This window comes from Lutra lutra, chromosome 16 (assembly GCF_902655055.1).
Source record: "Lutra lutra chromosome 16, mLutLut1.2, whole genome shotgun sequence".
Taxonomy (NCBI): Eukaryota; Metazoa; Chordata; class Mammalia; order Carnivora; family Mustelidae; genus Lutra; species Lutra lutra.
This window is the reverse complement of record NC_062293.1, coordinates 25902165-25923467: the sequence shown is the minus strand read 5'-3', so window position 1 is coordinate 25923467 and position 21303 is coordinate 25902165. Positions and strand designations below refer to the sequence as shown.

The 21303-nt window shown below is 54.2% G+C and overlaps 1 protein-coding gene and 1 long non-coding RNA gene across 4 annotated transcripts; one reads left to right on the top strand and one right to left on the bottom strand.

Moving 5' to 3' along the window:
- Positions 1–798: 798 nt before the first annotated feature.
- On the bottom strand, positions 799–20622 carry MYCBPAP (MYCBP associated protein). Of its 3 annotated transcripts, none has more exons than XM_047707763.1 (19): positions 20531–20622; positions 14584–14711; positions 13367–13526; positions 13126–13229; positions 12164–12347; positions 11793–11908; positions 10900–11050; positions 9906–10021; positions 9709–9824; positions 9170–9278; positions 7549–7738; positions 6722–6909; positions 5615–5761; positions 4705–5130; positions 4200–4321; positions 3485–3600; positions 2949–3085; positions 2614–2784; positions 799–966 (listed from the first exon to the last, which is right to left on the bottom strand). In XM_047707763.1, exons 1-19 carry the CDS (start codon positions 20571–20573, stop codon positions 865–867), a joined length of 2826 nt encoding a protein of 941 aa, XP_047563719.1. In that variant the 5' UTR covers positions 20574–20622; the 3' UTR covers positions 799–864. The 3 variants fall into 3 exon arrangements, with proteins under 3 accessions (XP_047563719.1, XP_047563718.1, XP_047563720.1); XM_047707762.1 differs by lacking the exon at positions 20531–20622 and adding an exon at positions 20299–20524; XM_047707764.1 differs by lacking the exons at positions 13126–13229; positions 13367–13526; positions 14584–14711; positions 20531–20622 and adding an exon at positions 12663–12767.
- Positions 6643–11001, top strand: LOC125087440 (uncharacterized). Its single transcript, XR_007123439.1, has 3 exons — positions 6643–6875; positions 7595–7753; positions 10858–11001. It is a non-coding gene; the product is annotated as an uncharacterized LOC125087440 (long non-coding RNA).
- Positions 20623–21303: the final 681 nt, after the last annotated feature.

Sequence of the window (21303 nt, the reverse complement as noted above, 5' to 3'; positions counted from 1 at the left end):
CAAATGCAAAACTGAGCTGGTGGGAGGCTGCGGCCACCTCTCCATCTCCCGCCTACACCTCTGCCCCACCAGCACTTAAGGCCCTGAGGCCCGAATAGCCAAGTTGCTCTCTGAACTCTGGGAGCCTGGAGCCCACTCAGCTGAAAGCCATCTGGGAACTAAGTCTGAGCTGAAAGCCGCCTTTCCTTTCCAGGAACCACCTCTTGTCCCCTTCCCATTTCTCTGAACAAGAGGGTAAGCATAATGTCCAGAGGCTGTTTTTCAGGCAAAAAGTGGTTCCAGGGGGGCCAACTGGCCTCATCCAGGGGATGAGACAGGCTACCGAGGACATGGGGATCTGGCCTCTAGGGTCCTACAGTGTGGTGAGCATGGTCCCCAGAGACTGGGACCTGGCCCTTGACCTAGTGGAAGTGGGAGGATCTCAGGGAGCCAGGCCCCATGGGATCCAGTTCTCCTGGTCTCACTTGGTCATACTGGGTGATGACACTTGGGGAAGACCTGGTTCCAGGAAGCGTGACTCCAAAAGTGTGAGCCAAGTAAGGTCAGAGGCAAGGATTTCGAGGGCTGATGCTCTCTGTCCTGTCACCTGATTCATTCCTTATCCTGGTGCCAGCCTGCTCTTCCACTCATTATCCCACACATCACCTTCCAAGTGTGTCTCTCCTTCCTCCTGTTGGATGGCTCCGGGAACGAGGAGGAAGGGAATCTGAGGCAGGTGGGACACAAGGGACCCTGGCCGTGAGCTGCCCTCATCAAGATCTAACGTCCAAGACGTGAAGGCCTAAAGGAAGTGGTGGGAACGTGAAGGTTCTTTATTGATTTGTTTGTGAACCAGTTTCCCAGAAGGCCCCTGGGGCACATGAGTCAGGTGCAAAGACGCAAAGTCTCCTCAACATCCTTTATGGGTCTGAGCTCGTCAGCCAGGACCATCAGATCAGTCACTAGGGTGTCCAACAGCCCGTAGACCTGGAAGAACGGAGTGAAATCACAGGCAGAGGTTCGCTTTGTGGAAGGCACCCCACAAGCCAGCACCCAGCACACGATGCGGGCAGAGGGGTCTACACAGGACGTCCAGCCGCAAAAGGGGTAAAACCACACCTGCAGAGTTTCTACAGAACTTTTGTTTTGGCAGGTAGTTTTATTTTTCAAACCATCTGAGGAAGTAATCCTGCACCAGGCCCTTGGGACATATGGGGGCACAAGAGCCTGGAGTGGTGAAAGGGGTAATTCCAGGGAGCAGTACCCATTTACCCCCCTCTCCCCCCCGGTGGTGGGCCATCTCTACCTCGGCCACCCAGAGGCCAGCTTTCCTTCTGGTAAGATCACAGACCCTCAGACTGAAATGTCTCCAGGGTGGTGCCCTCCTGTGGGGCTGGAGCACATGAGCCTGGGCAGGCGGATTCTTCATTGCAGACAGCCCTTGGACTCCTATCTACACCCCATCAACCTTCAGACATCACGTGATGTCACCAGCAGCAAATGGGACTTCTGCTCAGATGTGATCCAGAGCGTTACCCCAGTGTACGTGACACGGTCCCAACTATCTAGTTGTCCACACCGGAGGCAGGCAAAGTGCCGCCGTCAGACACGGTGACAATCAAGTGTGGCTTTGTGGACCTGTCCTCTGAAACAGTAACAAAGAATGGAACACATACTCGGGTGAACCTCTAAGACTCGTGCCTTAAGAATAAACCAGTATCGGGACGCCTGGGTGGCTCAGCGGGTTAAGCCTCTGCCTTCGGCTCAGGTCCTAATCCCAGGGTTCTGGAATCGAGCCCTGCATCAGGCTCTCTGCTCAGTGTGGAGCCTGCTTGCCCCTCTCTCTTTCTGCCTGCCTCTCTGCGTACTTGTAATCTCTGTCAAATAAATAAATAAAATCTTAAAAAAAAAAAAGAATAAAAAGAATAAACCAGCATGCATGTTCTCCAGCACGTCACAACCCTTACACTTGCTGGAAAGTCACTCTATGTGCTGCTCCCTGCAGGGACTTCTCTGCCAAGACGCACCTCACACAGACAGGAAGTGGGAGCTGCAGAAAGGAAGGGGCTTCTGGTCCATCCCTCTGGTCTTCTAAGTCAGATTGTGTCACTCCTCCAGTCAAACCTCTGTGGACTCTTCATCTCACTCAGAAAACCCCCAAGTCCACACGGTGGCCTACAGAGCCCCACCTGCCCTGTGACTTGTTCCCTTTCGGTGGCTCTGCCCTCTGTCCTCCTGGCCCACTCCCTCCCCTGGGTTAGCTGCCCCCTCTGCCCAGGGCGCTCTTCCTCAATGGCCACAGGGCCACCCCGCACTTCCCTTCGAGTCTGCTCGATGTCACCTTCTCAGTGAAGCTCCCCCACCCCCACCCAGGCCTTCCCTACCCGCTGGCCTGGGTTATCCCTCGCTCTTCCAGAATGCTTGCCACCCAACACACGGGGCATGTCGCTTATGCACGAGGCCTGTCTTGCACACCGGGATGCCCTTCACGAGGGCAGCTCTGCTTCCGCCTTCCAGCAGGACACACTAGGGTTGACTGTTCATGGAATAAGTGGGATGGATGAGGGAGGGGAGAAAGGTCCGCAGAGTGGGTGTGAGCAAGGGGAGGTCTGGGTGCAGGGCTCAGGCCCTCACCTCCGTGTGCAGCCTCTTGGTGTACTTCTCCATGACCAGGGGATCTATGGGTTCCTGGGAAGGGGTCGTGCTGTCAGGGACAGCGTCTTCCAAGGAAAGCCTGTCCCGACTTGAGGATTTCATCGGTTTCTTATCATCCTTCGCCTTGTGCTTCTTGCTGTTTGCACGGTCCTGCTTGGAGAGACAGAGACACACACGGCCTTCAGGAGTCCCCAGGGGAGGCCCAGGCCTTTCTCAAGAGCCAAGGCGTCATGCTAGACTGAGTGCCCTGCCTGCCACAGCTCCTCTGATGCCACCCCAGCCCCACTGGGGGCCCACCCTATGTCCCAGCATGCCTCTTTCCCTGGCAACTTGGCTGCTTTTCTGTCCTCTTTGATTCCCAGCTGCTTCTTTTCCTGGGCTGTGCCTTTACGGTCCTCCTTCCCAAATTTCGTGGTAGTCATTTTCCCTTCTGTGCCAGGAGACTTTCGATCTAAGGGAGGGTGAGTGGAAGACAGTGTGACCTGGCCTCATGGACCCCACAGGCAGGGTTGGAAAAGCCAAGGATCCTCAGCCCTTGTGCCCCCAGGAAGGAGCAGAGCCCCCAGTCCAGGCGCATGAGCTGCGCGGTGGGGGTGGGAGGCCTGGTTCCAGTCCCAGCTCCCCCACTGCTCCATCTATGGCATGGGCAAGTCATTCAACCTCTCTGGGACTCCACCTGTAAAACCAGGGGACTGGACAAAGGTGGTCACTCAGGTCACTTCTAGGTCCCAAATCCTGGCAGTAGACAGGAGGGTTTAATGGGACCAACTCCAAGGATCAACCTGACGGAGATCCCATGAGATGGGTGTGCAAGGGGGCGAGGCTACGCAGTGCATGGCTGCAGTCTGACCTTGCTCTTCCAGGATGTCCAAATAGATGGTCTCCTTCTCAGGCAGGCCCAGCAGAGCCCTCAGCCACAGGGAATGGCTCACCAGGCCATCGATCACATCCCGCCACAGCTGCAAACTAGAGAGCAAGGCATACTGGACCAAGCCATCACCCCTCATTTGCCTTTGAACGTGTGGAGGCGTGGGTCCTTCCCTTCTAAGATAGGGGTGCTGGGGGCTACCATGGAGGGGGCTGGCAGCCTCACCAGCACCTGTGCCAGCGCTCATGTAGGGATCCAGCTTCCCTCAAGCAGCAGTCAGGGAAGAGTGGCCCAGGAGACAGTTAGCTTAAGACCCTGGCTACGCTTGGGCCCAGCCCAACGGGCCCCACCGAAGGCACCCACCCATAGCCAAGCAAGTTCCACAGGAGAAGCGAGGCTTTTTGTGCCCTTGCTGTGCCCCTCTCCTCGCTGCCCTCTGGTTCCTCCTTGGCCCATTCCTCTGCTCACTGAGAGGGAACTGGGCAAGAGGACGGGAGAAAGACTGGGCACTTGCTCTGCTCTAACTGCTCCGGAGGGGGCAGGCGGCTGGGGGTGCTGCTGTGGCAGGTGGCAGAGCGGGGAGCGTCTGCAGCACCTTTCTGCACCTGGGCTCAAGGGGCGTGCCCAGAACCACAGGCTAGATGGGGCTAGAGGCCACAGTGGGGAGGCAGGGCCGGCTGGGTGGGGGTACACTTACCACACCTGGTGCAGGAAGTCAGACTGCAGAGGCCTCTGCTCCTGGCACAGCTCCAGGGCTGCTTTATTGAGCCTGATGAGGCCATCTTCCTTCTGGCTCTCCTCCGGGAGTGCCATCATTGCCTGGCAGGGTCATAAGTACCATGGGCAACTGTCCTGCATGGGACACCGGGGTCCCTGCGTCCTCTAGTGACAGGGCTGGTGCTGTGAGGACAGATGGCCAGGAGCAGGTGCAGCCGTGGAGAGGGGACACCCCCGGAACCATGTACCCATGAACCCTCTTCTCCAAGGTGTGTTTGGGTCAGAGAGGGAGCCCCCCTCACTGCACCGGGGTGGCTTAGGCACCCAAGACCAAAAGAGATGACCCAAGAGACTGCTTCCCCTGGGCCCTCAGAAGGGTCTCTTTGCCCATGGGGGCCTGGGAGCCTGCTGGGGTCCTCCCTCCGTGCCCTGGCACCCAGCCCAGGACCGCAACCCCACCCACCCCTGCAGAGTCAGGCAAGCACCTTTCTGAAATCCTCCAGGCAGAGGTTCCACTCAGGCGGGGGAAAGCCATCTGGCTCCCAGGGGCTCTTTGTGTTCCTCAGGTCTGGGCTCTCCCCCACCAGGATCTCCTCCATAATGCTCTTCCGTTGAGCAGCCCTGGCCCTGGCTCCAGGCTTCTGGGAGCCCAAAGCATCCCAGGAGTCCCTCCGGGCCTCATTCTCCTGCCGGGATGGCTGGGATTCGGAGACTGGGCCCTTCAAGTGTGCTGAAGGCTCCCTGTTCTGGGGGGGCTTCTCCAAGGCGGCTGGCAGGGGCACAGCCGGCTGGGCCCTGGGGCTGAGGTGCTCCTCCTCGCTGGGCCGGGCCTCCTCGGCCTTGGGGGGCACGACCAAGTACTGGCGCCACAGGCTGTGCAGGCTTTGCACCACTTGGTGCTGGTAATGCAGCTGCAGCAAAGGCAAGTAAAGCCACGTAACGGGGAGATGGTGGGGAGAGGTCCCCAGAGTCCCGGGGAGCCTCCCCTGTTTCCCCTCCCCGACTCCCACCCCCAGAGCACGGATGGAGGCTACAGGGAAGAAGCCCGCAGAAGCCTCTGTGGCCAGAGCAGCTCCTCACTTCCCTTTTGGCCTGAGTATCTCTGACTTCCAGCTTTTTTTGTATTTGCATTTCCAAGCAAGATGGGGTTTGAATGAAGGAGTCTGTGAAGCTCATTCTGGCCAAGCATCCACTTACCTGCTAAGTAATCTTGGGCAAATGACTTAATACCGCCCTGGGCCTCAGTTTCCTCACTGTAAAGCGAGGATCTAAATAGTACCTCCCCCCGCCCCCGGCTGCTGGGAGGAGAAAGTGAGTTACTCATGGCAGAAGCTCAGAACAGGCCCAGGGTTGCGGGGGTCGGGGGGTGTCAGGGCGCAGGGGTCAGCACTGTACCCGAGGATTCCTATGGTGGAACAAGTCCTCCTCCGTGAGATAGGCGTCGACAGGGGACTGTGCGCGTTCCGGGGTCAGGATCCCACTCAGCAGCTCCTGCAGCACACTTTCCACGATGGTGACTGCTTCGTGGGCCGCCAGCTTGTGCTGGGGACAGGAAGGGGAGACAAGATGGCAGCTCAGCCTTTTGAAACCCGTGTTGTCCCCTTGAGGGGAGCCAGAGCCCTTAGGACTTTGTGCCTTCCTAGCGGTTGAGCTCCTGCCACCATCTGTCTGTCTGTCTGTCTCTCTCTCACACACACACTCCTGTTCCCAGACTCAAAATCCCTGGGTATCTCCAGATATCTGACAGGATGTAGGGGGGAAGCAGTCCAGGAGATGTCGCTCCCTCATGGGGCCAGAGGTCACCGAGTCAGCATTTTCCCCAGGTTAGGAAGAAGGGCAAGGGGCAGGGGCCACACAGTTTGGGCCCTGTTGTGAGCGTGGCTTGACCACCCTGTTGGGTGCCACAGGAACAGTAGAGGGGCTGCTCCTGAGAGAGGTGGGGCCTACCGTCAGCAAATAAAGCAGACGCGGCACTTGTCCATATCACCTGTGCTCCCAGTGGGCTGAGCCCCAGCTACCGGAGTTGGCTCATATCCAGCGGCCACAGTAGGAACCACGCTGCTTTCTACAGAGCGCCTGGAAGCACTGTCCCAGCTGGCCAGCTCTGGAGCGGACCTGGGGCCCAGCGCCCACCCCTGAGCCCACGCTCTCTCTCTGGGGTCAGCCCCACCAGTTAGGGGGTTCTCTCTAGTTTTAAAGGTTTGCCAGTTAAATCTGACCCCAGGGGATAGATAGCGTCAGACAACGTGAACAAAGACAAAAGGTATTTCTAGCAGTTCTGGGGGCCTCCAGGCAGGATGAGGCAGAAAGCTGTTCCTACTCTCCATGCCACCCACCTTTTACATCACAAAGCCCTGGGGAGTGTGTGTTGAGCAAAACCAGCTGCTTGTCTGTGAAACATTCACCTCTGGGGCTGGGAGAAAGGGGATTCCCAAAGGCAGCACCAAGAAGTCCAGGGGAACCTCTCTGGTGTCCACGGGGCCAAGGTCCTGGGTCTCTTACCTTTAGTAACTTCCTTTCTTCCCTAAAAATGTCCTGAGTCAGGGAGACTGCATAGAGATTGACCTGCAGGGTAGCCCCTCCTAGTAGTGTGGGGTGGGTTCCAAACTCCCAATATTCCCTGAAGATCCCAGCATGCAAAGACTTGAAGAAGAAGGTAAAGGTTTTCGTTTCTCCAGGAAGAATCACACCTGAGAGGGACGGAGACAGAGGTTTTCACCACAGAGGAGCTAGCTGGGCCCCAAGCCTGCATGTATACAGTTAACTGAGCCCCAAGCCTATGCATATACAGTCAACTGAGCCCCAAGCCTATGCATAAACGGTTAACTGAGCCCCAAGCCTATGCATATACAGTTAAGAGCCCTAAGCCTATGCATATACAGTTAACTGAGTCCTAAGCCTATGCATATACAGTTAACTGAGCCCTATGCCTATGCATATACAGTTAACTGAGCCCCAGGCAGGGTGACAGACCATCCTGGTTTGCCCAGAAATGAGGGTTCTCCTGGGATGTGGGACTTTGGACTTTCTGTGTGAAAACTGGAAGTCCCAGGCAAACAGGGATGGTGGGGGAGATGGCCCTAGCCTCAGGGCGAGCAATTAGGTAACTGAACCCCTAGAAAATTTTTGCTCTCTGGTGACTCACTGCTCTGTGTTCTCAAGAGTTCGACCATCCCCCCTACAGACATGAACAGCTGGGAGAGGACATAATTCACAGAAGAAATGGGAGGGAATAGGCAGGGGAGAGCGGCTCAACTTTGCAGGAGCATTAGCCCGACCATGGCTTCTTAGACGGAGAACAGGAGGCAGGGAGTGAGGCAGCCAGGTACCTTCTCGATTGTTAAAGTAAAACCGCTGCATCCTGTTTCTCTTCAGGCCTTGGAAAGAGTCCGGCTGGGACCGCCGCCGCCAGTCATACCAAATGGCCACTGTGCCATTATTGACCACGGTCAGCTCCGAAGATGTCTTCTCTCCTTCTAGAGTTTCGAAGGTCAAGCGGACGGCAATTCCAACATGCTTCTAGGGAAGAAGGAGGTAAGAGAAATGCCTCTCAGGGAGGCTCTGGCCTCCGGTGACCAATTCATCCTGGTTTGAAAGCAATTTTTTGGGTTTGGCACTGAAAGTCCCGTGTCCCAGTCCTCCAGGGCCTGGGCGCTCTGAGTGCTAGCATTGTCCTCCAGTAGCGGTTGTCTCTGAGGCTGCCATCCACAGCAAGAAGGGGAGAGAAAACAGATTGTGTATCTGATGAGCAGTTCTGCTCCTTAGATCTGACGGGTTTTTTTGTTTTGTTTTTTTTAAGTGAGAAAGCGAGAGAGAGCTGGGCATGCCTGCAAGCAGGGTGGGGGTGGGGTGGGCTGGGGGGGTGGGGGGAGGGCAGAGAAAGAAGGAGAGAGAGAATCTTTTTTTAGTTTTTAGTTTTTTTGTTTTTTTTAAGACTTTATTTAGGGGCACCTGGGTGGCTCAGTTGGTAAGCATCTGCCTTGGGCTCAGGTCATGATCCCAGGGTTCTGGGATCGAGCCCATGTCAGGCTCCCTGCTCAGCGGGAAGCCTGCTTCTCCCTCTCCCTCTCCTCCTGCTTGTGTTCCCTCTCTTGCTGTCTCTCTCTCTCAAATAAATAAAATCTTAAAAAAAAAAAAAGACTATCTATTTGAGAGAGAAAGAGACAGAGGGCATGAGCAGTGGGGAGGAACAGAGGAAGAGGAAGAAGCAGACTCCCCGCTGAGCCGTGAGCCCAACGGGGGACTCAATCCCAGAACCCTGGGATCATGACCTGAGCCCAAGGCAGATGCTTAATTGACTGAGCCACCCAGGCACCCAGGAGAGACAGAATCTTAAGTAGGTTTCACGGCCAGCATGGAAGCCGATATGGGGCTCAATCTCATGACCCTGAGGTCATGACCTGAGCTGAAAACAAGAGTTGGATACTTAACCAAATGAGCCACTCAGGCGCCCCTGAAGAATATTTTAAAACCTTCTTGAAGCCATACCTGTTTGGTTTAAAAAAAAAAGATTTTATTTATTCATTTGAGAGAGAGAGAGCACAAGACAGGCAGAGGGAGAGGCAGAGGGAGAAGCAGACTCCCCACTGAGCTAGGAGCCTTTTGTGGGGCTCCATCCCAGGACCTGGAGATCATGACCTGAGCCGAAGGCAAACACTTAACCATCGGAGACACCCAGGTGCCCCAAAGCCATACCTGTTTGAGGTTTGCTTATTTACATGCTTGGGGCTGGGTACAAACTGGGTGGCTTGTGACAGTCTCTTTTCAGCCTCGTGATTTTATTCTGGTGCAAGTTAGCACTCCTGTTACCGTTTTCAGACATGCAAAATGTATGACCAGATAAATGCAAAGAGGTGACTGTCCAGGCTGCTTGTGACTGCCACAGTCACCCTGGGACTGCACGCGAGGGAGGCCCTTCCAGCAGGTGGGCGAGGGTGGAATCCGTTTTACCTCGTCCTGTGGGTTACTGCCTCTGATCCAGCAAGCTGGCTTCCCACAGAACAGCAGAGAAGGGCCAAGAATAGGCATCGGGACCACATCAGGGTAACTGGCCAAATCTCTGTAAGAAAGACCAAGGACTTACTTCCCCTGAGGCTACCCCAGTCTTGCCCCGTGGCGCCCAGGGAAATGGCCTGGACAGGTGCTGGGTTCTGCCCTCTGATGGAGTACCCTCAGCTCCAGTCGGGCCTCATCCCGCTCTATCCCTACAGGCAGGTGCTGCTGGGACACACAGAGACTCTTCGCACACGGCCATGCAGCACGCACGGCATTTACCAGCAAAGGAATGGCAGGGAAATCCCCGTTAGGGGCTGGTTGCTGGAGGGAGCAGATGGTCACAGAAAAAGCTGGCACAGGTGTTGGGAGGGGCCCAGAGAGAGGCGGGGATAGAGGCCCTGGATTTCAGAGTTGGGGAGTCTGCCCTTTATACTGCGGGTGCCGGGGGAAGCCACTCTCCCTGACCCCTCTCCCTGGGGCCCGGGCCGACTCACAAGGGCACCGTGTCTTCTGAGGAGCTTTCCTGCTTCCTGTCAAATACTGTGAAGTCTTCCACCTTCACAGTGGTGAACGGATGCCCTTGGCCCACCACCTCCAGGCCATCAATATCCTCAGAGAGACCGAGAAAGGGAAGATTAGCTGACCGAAGACAGGCGCATCACAAGGGGCTTGGGACTGCCCAGAGGCGTACCTGCTGGCTGAAATCCAGCTCTGCCATGAGCTTCTGCAGCTCTGTGCGTCGGTAGATCAGAAACAGACTCCGATCCCAGGTGTAGCGATACCCAGCCTCCTTCCAGGCTGGCAATCCTAGAGTGGCGGGGCCAGGGGCCCTCAGCACAGTCGGCTGCGGGGGTCTCTTCCCCACCCACTAATCAGGGGTGCCACAAGCACACACCCCAGCACCGCTTCTGGGAAAGGGGAAAGTATGGCTTCCCTGTGAGGCTTGACTCCGGTCCTCCCGCCCCATCCCTACTGCCTCAGCAGCCCTGTGCAGGACTCCTGCACGACCAGGTCAGAACCCTGTAAACCTTTGGATTATAATCACAACAGCAGCCACATCTGAGTGTTTAACAGCCAGCCAAAACCTCCTACTGCACACCCTGTCCCACTGAACACTCCCACAGTACTTTACAGGTGGGGAAACTGAGGACAAGAGGGCTTAAGAAACCCACTGGAGTTCGCAGACCCAACACAGCTGGGGCCCGAACCCAGCAGAGAAATAGCATGCAAACCACAAAAGCAAGACACTGATGTCATGGAAAATTCCCGAGATGCCACATTGGAAAAGGCGAAAAGAAACAGGTGAAATTCACTTCATTAATACAGTTTAACCCAAGATCAAGAATAGTATCATTTCAACATGTAATCAATATAAAAGTGATTAATAAAATATATCTTTTAGTACTGATCTTCGAAACCCAGTGTTCTTACAGCACACCTGAGTCCATGCCAGCCATGTTCCAGGGGCTCGATGACCACGAGCCATGGTGGCCACGTGGACAGAGCAGCCCCACAGCTCCTAATCCCACTTTCCCCTGTCCCCCTTTCATCACTGTCTTACTGCAGGGGGGCTGGACCTCCGGGGGTTATGGGCCTCCATCCCAAGCCATTCTCATCTGGAGCCATGCCATTCCCCCTCCTAGGCCAGCCACAAGCTGCCGTCGCGTCTCCAGCCCGCTCCTCACCCATCTCTGCCTGGATGCACTGGGGCTTCCTGACGTGAGTGATGGGTTCCAGGAGGCCACGCTGAGCTTTTGTCTTTGTCATCACCAGACCCGTCAATTCATCTCCCAAGTATTCCAGGCGACTCCAGAACCCACTGGTCTCCTCACAGGTCTGGCAAGGAAGGACAGGGGAGTCACAGCACCTGGGCACTTTGGAGAGAGGCTGGTGGAGGCAGTGGGGGGGGGATGCCCAGCGGGACAAGAGTGCCACAGACCTCAGATGCTCTCCCTAGGGGGGATTCCCTGCTGCTGAGAGCAGGATAGAAGCACCCACTGTGCTCTTCTGTAGCCCGAGATGGATGGCACAGGTCCACAGAGGCACTGTACTGACAAACCATGGCAGAGGACGGTGCCCCAGGTCCCCTGAAAGCTGAAGCCTTGGCTTTTAGGAGAACACTGAGACTATTCTAATATCCCAATACCATGATATCTTTTCCCTCAAACTGACTACCTCAGACCACCACAGGCTGAGCAACCTCGCTAGTCAGACCCCTGAAAGCCTGGTAACAGTAAAGGCCTTAAGGGCTTCAAAATGCCTTGCAATGAGCATATTTTCTTGTTCCTTTTTTTTTTTAAGATTTTATTTATTTATTTGGCAGAGAGAGACATAGTGAGAGAGGGAACATAAGCAGGGGGAGTGGGAGAGGGAGAAGCAGGCTTCCTGCCGTGCAGGGAACCCGATGCCGGGCTCAATCCCAGGACCCTGAGATCATGACCTGAGCTGAAGGCAGACGCTTAACGACTGAGCCACCCAGGCACCCCAATTTTCTTGTTCCTAACTGTGCAACCTGAGGCAGCCATCCTTGGATCCAGAACCCCCTTCCTCACAGAGCACCTGGGAACTCTGTCCTTACCTTCCCATCATGCTGTGTTGGAAGTGTTCGGTCAATGAGCTCCCGTTCCTCCTGGATCCGTCTGTAGGTCTCCCCAGTGTGCATCAGCAGCTCGCTCACTGGCTTCTTCAGGTGTTCTGGAAAGGTGAGAGCCAAGAATGCAGCCCCTCCCTCAGGTCAGAACAGGAGCCTAGCCCTGTGCCTGGTCAGCCCCAGGCTGGACTGATTTCTGGACCCACTAAGAGCAAGAAGCACTTGGGGGTGGAGGGGGTGGAGGGCACAACGTGACCAGGCTGCATCCAGGCTTCGGCCGGGTGGAGTCACGGGAAAACACAGCAGCGGAGCCTGGGTGGTGGCCGAGGCCCAGAGGGAACCCTGTCCACTGTGCTCACCGCTGAGGGCTTCCTGCTGCTTCTTCCGCAAGGCGATGTGGCGCTGCCAGTTTCTGAGAAAGTTGTGCTGAGGAGGTGGGGCCCAGGGATGTGCCTTCTTTTCTCTGGGGGCTTTCTCCTTTGGCTCTTCTTTCGCTGACATGAGGGTCACCAGAGCCGGCGGGGTGGGGATCAGCTCAGCCAGCTGAAAAGTACAGGGAGAGCATGCAAAGGGTAAGAAGCAGGCGTTGGCGGGGGTGGGGGGGTGGGGGGGTGGGGGGGGGTGGGGGGGTGGGGGGTGGTTGCGGGGGTGGGGTGGGTGGGGAAGTGGCGAGAGCAGAGACTTCTCCAGGCCTCACCCCCTGCCATCCTCCCCCTCTGCTCAGAGTCCCTCCTCTTCTGGACCCTGACATAGCAACTCTCAGTCTCTCTGTCCCGTCACAAATGATGCTAACCGACACCTTCACGGGCAGGGTGACCGAGCCATTTTTATATGACCCCAGGCCTCTTAGCACCTGACCTGGCAGAGGTGTTTTGCCTGGAGCCAAGGAAGCAAAGCTTTGCTGAAAGCCAGCAAAGCTCAAGTCAGACAGACAGACAGACTGACGCACAGTCACAGGAGCTGCGAGAAGCTGCTCTCTTCCACCAGTGTGCACCAAAGAGGCGAGCAGGCCAGGCTTTGGTGAAGGGCTAATGAAGCCAGTGGTGCACAGAGGAACAGGAGCCCCGAGCCCCGATGCCTCTCTGGGTTCTAACTGGAGCCCTGCACGCTCTGGCTTTGGGGTTCCTTGAGGCACCTCTGTATCCTTACAGTGAAATGCTGACTTCAGCTGAAGCCAGTCTAAAGGGGCTTCACTCTTTCGGGGGGAGGGTCATGAGCTTTTCAGATTCCAGGGCCCAAGTTGTGCTTGGTTCCACCAGGTGAGTACCACCGGAATGGCTCCAGTGACTGCTCCCCTCCCCACAGCTCTGCGCAAACCAACCTGGGTGTTCCCTTGAGCAATGGCAATTCTCTTAAAGTCCTGGAGACTCCCCAGGATGTGGTGAGGCAGGATCTGGTCACAGCCATGGAAGCTGTCGCCTGGGCCTGGGGAGATGGCAGGGAGGGACTAGCTCATGTCCATGTTTCAAGGCAGTTACTTTCTGCTGGTGACCCATTTTCCTCCCAAGGCTGGGCCCATGAACTCAGAGGCCAAGGCTGACAGGGTCAAGCCGGGGCCGTACCAGAGTAGTCCAGGGGCTTCATGGCTGCATCTGGGGTAGCAGGATGTGCAACTAAGTGGCAGATCTTCCTTTTCGGATCCTTGGGCTTGAGTTTCCGAATGATAAATTTCTGGGTAACAGCAGGTCGATCTTGTGTCTCAATGAAGTGAGGAATGTGTTGCTTAAAATAAATAAATAAATAAATAAATAATAAAACGAAATAGGAGAATTCCACTTGAGATCAGGAGGAAGAAAAACACCACCCATCTCCTCGGTCCTAATTTTTGGTGGAATTCCTGAAGGCTGACAAATCTGTTGTTCCAGCTCTGTCCATATGCTCTGTCGAGGAAATGTCTATGCCACAGACTAAAGTCTCAGTGATGTCCGGGAGGGAAAAAGTAACATTTAAACCCTCCAGACAGTGCAGGTGAGAAGTAGCCGACTCTTCCAGGTAAAGCATGGGGTGCGGGTTCAGCAGCTGTATCCACACCTGCAATGTACTCCTCAGACTCATTTTCCCTTCTATGAAATGGGGATGATGGGCACTTGCCTCTGTGGGAAGCAAGACACCTGAACATGTCATTTCCCTATGGTTCTCTAGGACTCTCAGCAATGTTAAAATAAACCACATAGCAAATTCCTTCAGATGGGAGTGCCTGGGTAGCTCATTCGTTAAGCATCTGCCTTCAGCTCAGGCCATGATCTGGAGTCCTGGGATCGAGCCCAGCATCGGACTCCCTGCTCTGCAGGAAGCCTGCTTCTCCCTCTCCCAGTCCCCCTGCCTGTGTTCCCTCTCTCTGTGTGTTTTTCTCTGTCAAATAAATAAATAAAATCTTTTTTTTTTTCAATTCTTTTTTTTAAAATATTTTATTTATTTATTTGACAGGCAGAGATCACAAGCAGGCAGAGAGGCAGGCAGAGAGAAAGGAGGAAGCAGGCTCCCTGCTGAGCAGAGAGCCCAATGCGGGACTCAATCCCAGAACCCTGGGATCATGACCCGAGCCGAAGGCAGAGGCTTTAACCCACTGAGCCACCCAGGCACCCCTAAATAAAATCTTTTTTAAAAATTCCTTTAGATGCAAAAGTGCGAAGAATCCATGTTCGATTTTTCCATGGAATTAGACACTCCCTCTGGGTGGGGAGATGGTGGAGAGACAGTGGGCACGGTTGATGTTCCTGACCATGCAGACTGACCCAGAAATCCTCCTGCAATAAAGGATCCTGGACTTCATCCTTACCTTCTTTAGATCTTCCTTCTTAATGGCTAAGGCAAGAATGTCATCCCCTTGTAGGACATTGCTAACAGGCTCAGGTTCTTCCTGAACGGGGGGTGTGGGCTGTTCAGCTACCTTTGCCCTCTTCTTTTCTAAAGAGAAGCAGAAAGGTACCACTGCTGAAATATAAATATATGTGCAGTGTATATTCTAATAGAGATATATAATATATATTCTAATATATAAAAGCTAATATCTATCTACATTAGAGTTCATGGTAGAAGGCAGAGCTCAACTAGACAGACAGCAGAGGCTACCAAGGTGGCCTGGAGTTCTCTCTCAAATGTCCCCCTACCTGTCCCCCTTGGCCTGCTACAGTGACTGGAACTTTTGGAGCTGGAGTTGCGATCAGAAGATAGTCCGTTCCAGGCTGCGCCATTTATAAGCTATCCAACCTTGGGTGTATCACCTAGCCTCTCCTGGTCTCTGTTTTCCTTTTTGTAAAAAGAGAAAGCCCGACTAAATCAATGTTTTCCAAATATTTGTCAAATGTCTGCCTGAGGGTCTTCTGAAGAGTTTTACTAAGAGAGCTTCCTAGCTACTTCCTGGGGCCAGGGCCAAGGGAACTGTATTTTGTAAAAACTTCCTTGGTGGTTCTGAAGCATAGGAGTTTGGGACAACGGGACTACATGCTTTCTCAGCTCTCCGCGTTAGCGGCATTGACGCATTGTTCTAGGTGAAGACGTCAGATTTCTTAGGACACTGGCTAAAATGCAGATGCTCTGGGCAAAGCAGAACCTTCACCCCTGAGCATTTATTTCACATTCTTTCATTTAATAAATACTGTTTAAGCATCTCGCTAGGCATTGTGCTAGGTTCTGGGGATATAAAGCAGAGTGTCAGGCCTCCAAGAGCACAAGCCCAAACAAGACTATCAAACAGGTTCCCTGAACTAGGGTCACTATGGGGGTGTCCGGGGAGGTACCCCAGCCCCATGTGTGGGGAGGTCAGGGGGGCTTCCTGAGGAGGTGATGTTTACACTATGAGCTGAAGATGATGGAGCTTAGACACGAGAAAGGCTCTGGGGAATAGGCATTCCAAAGGGAAGAGCACGGAGAGGCCTAGAGGCGACAGAAGAGAGTGGGCATCTGGAACTCCAAGCACATTTTTTAAATAGCTGGAGAGCAGCGAGGTGGGGGGTAGGAAGCTGTGCCTGGGAGGGAAGTAGGTGCCACATGGCTCAGAGCTTAGTGAGCTGTGTAAAGGACTTTGGTCTTTACCCCAAGGGTCATAATATGGCAAGGAATGGATAAGGGGCGCAAGATGGAATGGGGGGAGTGTTTAGGAGTCTATGGGGGGAATGAAGGGCTTGACAAAAGCGGCTCATGGGACTGGAGGAAAGTGGAGAGATCTGAGCCTCTTTCTTGCACAGGCCAGCAGGAGCGCAGCACTGAGAACTCGTGGACAGAGCAAGTCGCTCCCCAGCCAGGACGCCCTTCCTGCCTTCCTTCCACAGACGTGGGTTTACAGTTTCAAATGCATTTTGTTTCTCTGGCTGCTGCCCCCTGGTTTAGAATGTTCTTAGGTAAGGCCTGACACAGAATACGCAAAAGAAAGCCCAAGTCCAGCCTTCAGGGACTTTAAACCAAAACTTGGTTTTGTCCACTGTTACTCAAGAGTGCTCTAATGTTCAAGGGGCCATTATCACTCAAACATCAAAGCGGGGGTTTTGATGACCCAAATCAAATGTTTTGTAGGAAGTGGCCACATGGTGGCCAAAACACCCAAGCCAGAATCATCCCAACAGTGTAACTCTAAATGAGGCCCATCGGTCAGAGTCCTCTCCTCGGCGACGGGGTCAGCAGACACCCAGGAGTATCTGTCAGTGAAACCGCAGGACTCGGTGTGCGTACACATACACACACACACACACAGGCAAACAGGGCAGATGGGCTTAACCCCACATTCTGGTCCCATCTGCTGCCCCATGGGGAGGTGCACACTTAGGCTTGAATTTCTACTTCCTCTCTCCCTTCTCCCCAAAGTCACCCGTGTTGGTGGTTGTCCAAGAGACAACGGGGAGCAGTTGCAGGCCGGTTTTAATATACATTTTGGAACCTGGGGGCACCTGGCTGGCTCAGTTGGAGGAACGCATGATCCTCAATCTCGGGGTCATGAGTTCGAGCCCCACACTGGGCGTAGGGGTGAAGTAAATAAATAGACTTCACATAAATAACTATTTTGGAATTATTTATGTTTTCCAGGACATTTGCTTCCTCCGTCTGTCACCTCGTCTGGATCTACAGCTTCCCAAGGGATTACACATCTCCAGATGTGTGCTTTTCACTGGTGGGTGTCTAATCACCATGTGTAAATTTTAAACCTTCAACATTGCTAAAGGTTTCCAAAATCGTGAAACTCTGCTCTGAGGTTTTTCTGAGGTTATCTTGGATGCAGTTCAAAGCTCTGGTATAACATACAGTCAGGGAGCAGTGTGTTCTAGTTAAGGAAGTCTTTGGAAAAATGATATATACATTTTAAATTTCAATTCACCCTACAGAATATTTACCAAGCAATTTCTCTGTGCTATGAACTGCAGGGAAGGTGGTATAAAAGGTGAAGATAGGGCTCTTCCCTTGAGGAGCTGAAAATAGCAGCAGACACTAACACACACCAGCATCACATAAGGCCCTGAGTTAGTGGCAAAGACCAGGTGTTTGGTTACACATCAAAGGAGGAACAAATGGATTCGGATCCTACAGGTTAGGGCTGTAAAGAAAGGTCCAGAAGAGCACGTGCAGGGGTCAGAGGCTGAGTTAGGCCCTGAAGGACCAGAAACCTTGGGACAGGCAGAGCAGCAAACAGAGCTGTTCCAGGTGAGGTCACAGAGCAAAGGGGGAGGCAGGGCTGAGCATGGCATATGTGGGGGCATGGCGACACAGAAGGCTTGTTGGGGGAGGTGGGGGTGCCATTAGGGATGACAGAAAAATCAGGGCATGTCAGCTTGGTAAAGTAAGGCTGAAGCATTTGTCTTCTCACTGGCAGGAAGGAGGTTTGGTCCAGGAGACTGCGTTGGTAAAAGCAGCGTTTCAGAGTGATTCATCCAATGAGGGTAAGTCAGGTGGACTGGGGGCTGGGCGGGGGATGGCAGTAGTATGGAGAGGCAAGCGGGGGAGAGCAGGGAGGAAGGACGATTGTGTGGGGGTCATTTCAGGACCTGGGGGAGGGTACTCGGCAGGGTCAGGATGTGTCTCACTACTAAACCTATGGAAGCTCAGCTATTTTCCTGTTCTTTGGTCTGGAAAGCCAAGCTGAGTGAGCCCCACAGCTGGCATTTCTCCCTTGATCCTGGCAGCCATGAGAGGGTCAAAGACCAGCCCCCTTGCACGGGGCAGTTGGGCGACATTTTGGCCGGAGGGAGGCCAGGCAGCTGGAAGCAAGGTGCTCAGGCTGGGTAGGAGTGGAGGAAAGCAGGGAAGCCTTGGAGAAGAAACCTGGCCTTGAGTTTTCTGTTTCTTGTGTTATCTAGATGTTATCCTTTTTCCGTGTTGATCAAGGTCTTTGAGAACTTCCCCCAGATTGCACTGGGGGAACCAAGGGAGACGCTGTCCCTACCAGGGCTGAGCTTTACTTGATCAGGGAGGGGCATCTGGGACGGCTGGGAATCTTCCCAGTTTCGTAACAAAAGCAAACTTGGAAGGCAAAAGGGCTTGCATCCCTAAACAGATTTATAGTCACGATATTTGCTTGCCCTTTTGCTTATAATTCAGAGACTCTGGAGAAATACAGCATAAGATTATATTTGTGGATTAGCTGTATTATATCGGGGGTGGGGGGGAATAAAAGTATTGTCCTACTACATTACCGACGTCCCTTGAGATATTTAGGAGGAAAAAAAGGTATCTTGCATGCTAAACTAAACTGGTTTTTTTCCCCTCCTCACCCTGGTGCATGCTCTCAACTCAAATGGCTATTTAACAAATTACATTTCCCCTTCTTAAAAATAACTATGTAGTGATAAATCGTTCCTTGATTTGTGTACAGCAGAAAGTTCAAATCTGATAAGATCCAGAAACTAGGTGTGCAGGAGGCAGTAGCTAGGAAAGAACTTGACTGCCCTTGGGAAAAGGTCCCAGCTCTTCGTTCTCTGTCCACTATTAAGAATTAGATCATGAGGGGTGCCTGGGTGGCTCAGCCAGTTACGTGTCTGCCTTTGGCTCAGGTCATGATCTTGGGGTTTTGGGATCAAGCCCCATGTCGTCAGAGGGCTCCTTGCTTAGTGGGGGGTCGGCTTCTCTCCCTCTGCCCCTCCCCTACCCGCTCCTGTTGTCTCTCTCTAAATCTTAAGAAAGTTATATCAAGAAACAGCATCTCAACTCAGCCTAAATTGGACTTTTATACTATAAAGAGGGATTAAAGCCAGCCATAATGACTAAGCAGGCCTCCCAGGGGTCCCTGCTGATGGCAGACCTCCTCCTCTCCTCCCACTGAGCTTTTCACCACTGCTCTGAGGCTTTGGGCCTCCCCAGCGCCTGCAAGAGCATGTCCAGACTCTGACTTAGCAAGTGAAGCCCTTGCTTGGTCTGGCCCCCGCCTACCTGTGCAGCCCTGTTGGCTCCCTCCCTCTCCTCCACATCCACCACCTATGCCCTGGCCACCAGTGTCCTAGTTCCATGCTTTAGCTCACACGGCTCCCGGCTCCCTAGACCTGGAGAAGCAAACTGCCTTTTGCGGGGGAGGGGAGGAAGGAGGCCAGCCACAGATGCCACCTTCTTCAGAAAACCTTCCCCTCAGATTCTAGCATCTAAGGCCTGGGTCAGGTACTCTGAGCCCCCATAATCACTTAGGGATCCCAATATTGCAGCATTCATATTTGTCTGGTTCCTCCTCCCACAGTTTACTAGACTCTGCGTTTCTTGTGGGCCGGGGTCACACAGTGGATACTGACACCATTGCTGCCCAGCACAGTGACCACACACAGCAGACCCTCAGTAAATGGAAACAGGGGGTGGGCTGAATGGGAACATGTCCATGGGGGTCAGTGTGCAGTTAGACACCCTGGGACCCTGCCCCTGCAACCAGAGGGTAGCTGAGGCGGCCAGGAAGTAGTCATGTCTGCAATGGGCTCCAGGTTAAACAACTGGGATAGGTGTCATCCATCCCGAAAGGATGGATATACATGGTGGGAAACAGAACTGGCCGAGTTAGTCATTTCTTCTGGGTTTTTCCAGCAGGTCTCTTAGGTGAACATCCTCAAGAATCCGCCCAAGGTGTTGGTTTCACCACCTCGACATGTTTCTTGCATTCTTTCCTGAACTTCTTTTCCCAAGGACTCCAGTTCCTGGCCCTTCTGAAACTCTTTCCTGACTCTTCTGCACCCCACCCAGTGGAGGGCTCCTGCCTTCTGAGTCCCACCCTAAGATATGGTTAGACGTAGAGGTCTCCTATGCCTTCCTGCCCCAAGCCATCTCCCCAGCAGTTGATCCCTGAGGCCTCTGTCATTGTTCCTATGTCCCCATTCCCAAGGCCCAGGGTACTGGACCCCCACCCTTCGTGGGTCGCTGCCTTGTACATCATCCCTGAGGTATGGGGTACGCCTTATTCCGTACCCCATTCCCCCGTGATCTTTACCTCCATCCTGCTGTTACCCCCGTCCTCCAGGCCCCGTGTCTTGAATCCCGTCCAAGAACCCCAGCCCCTGTCGGGTTCTCCTGAGCTCCCAAGGCTGCCAGCGCCAACCTTTAATGGCTTCTGCGGCCTCCAAGAATCTGTTTGCAGGTATTCTTAGGCGGGACTCCTTCTTTAGAGACTTCATGGTGTCGACCGCGCTCTGAGCGCGGCCCTGCGCCGCGGGGACCTGGGATAACGAGGCTGTGCGGCACCCCAGCAACCCCGCGCGCGCGCGCCCTCCCGCCAGCGGCCGCCGACGCGTCCATAGCAACCAGCGTCCCGCGCGGGGGCGCGCACCCACCGATCAACTTGGGCGGAGACTGCTTGGCAGCCATCTTTTTCATCCGGCCACGCCCACGCGCCCGCCGTGGTTCACTCCTCCCGCGCGCGAATCCGGAGCACAGCGGGGCGTGACGTCACAGGGGCGCCGGAGAGCGCCGTGACGTCAGCGGCCAGCGAGAGCGGGGCGAGGCACCAAGTACTGGGGGAGGTGGGTGGGACGGCAGGGTAGGGGCGCCCCGGGCTCCGGATTTCCCTCTGCGTCTCCAGGCGGCTGCTGCCGGGTTGTTCCTTTCATGCCAGGCTGAAACCCCCTGCGTGGCTTCTCGTGGGTTTCAGGGACTCGGTGGTCCCTGCCTATCCTTTCCGGGCGCCTGTGTCCTACACCCGCCCGCGCTCGCTACAGGCCCTCCATCACCTCCCAAATAATTGAGGCTTTTACCACGACTTGGGCCCTTCTCACACTGCTGGTTTCAGTCCTTGGAGATAAAGCCCTTAACTCCCTAATTTTTTTTTTAAGATTTTATTTATTTATTTGACAGAGATCACAAGTAGGCAGAGAAGCAGGTAGAGAGAGAGGAAGGGAAGCAGGCTCCCCGCTGAGCAGAGAGCCAGGATGCAGGGGCTCCATCCCAGGACTCTGGGATCATGACCTGAGCTGAAGACAGAGGCTTTAACCCACTGAGCCACCCAGGCGCCCCTGACTCCCTAATTTAAAGTAGCCCCTCTGTGGTCTCAACTTTATAATTGCACCCCGTGTATTTTTTCCCTAGAACCCTAACATGTTCTCGAGTT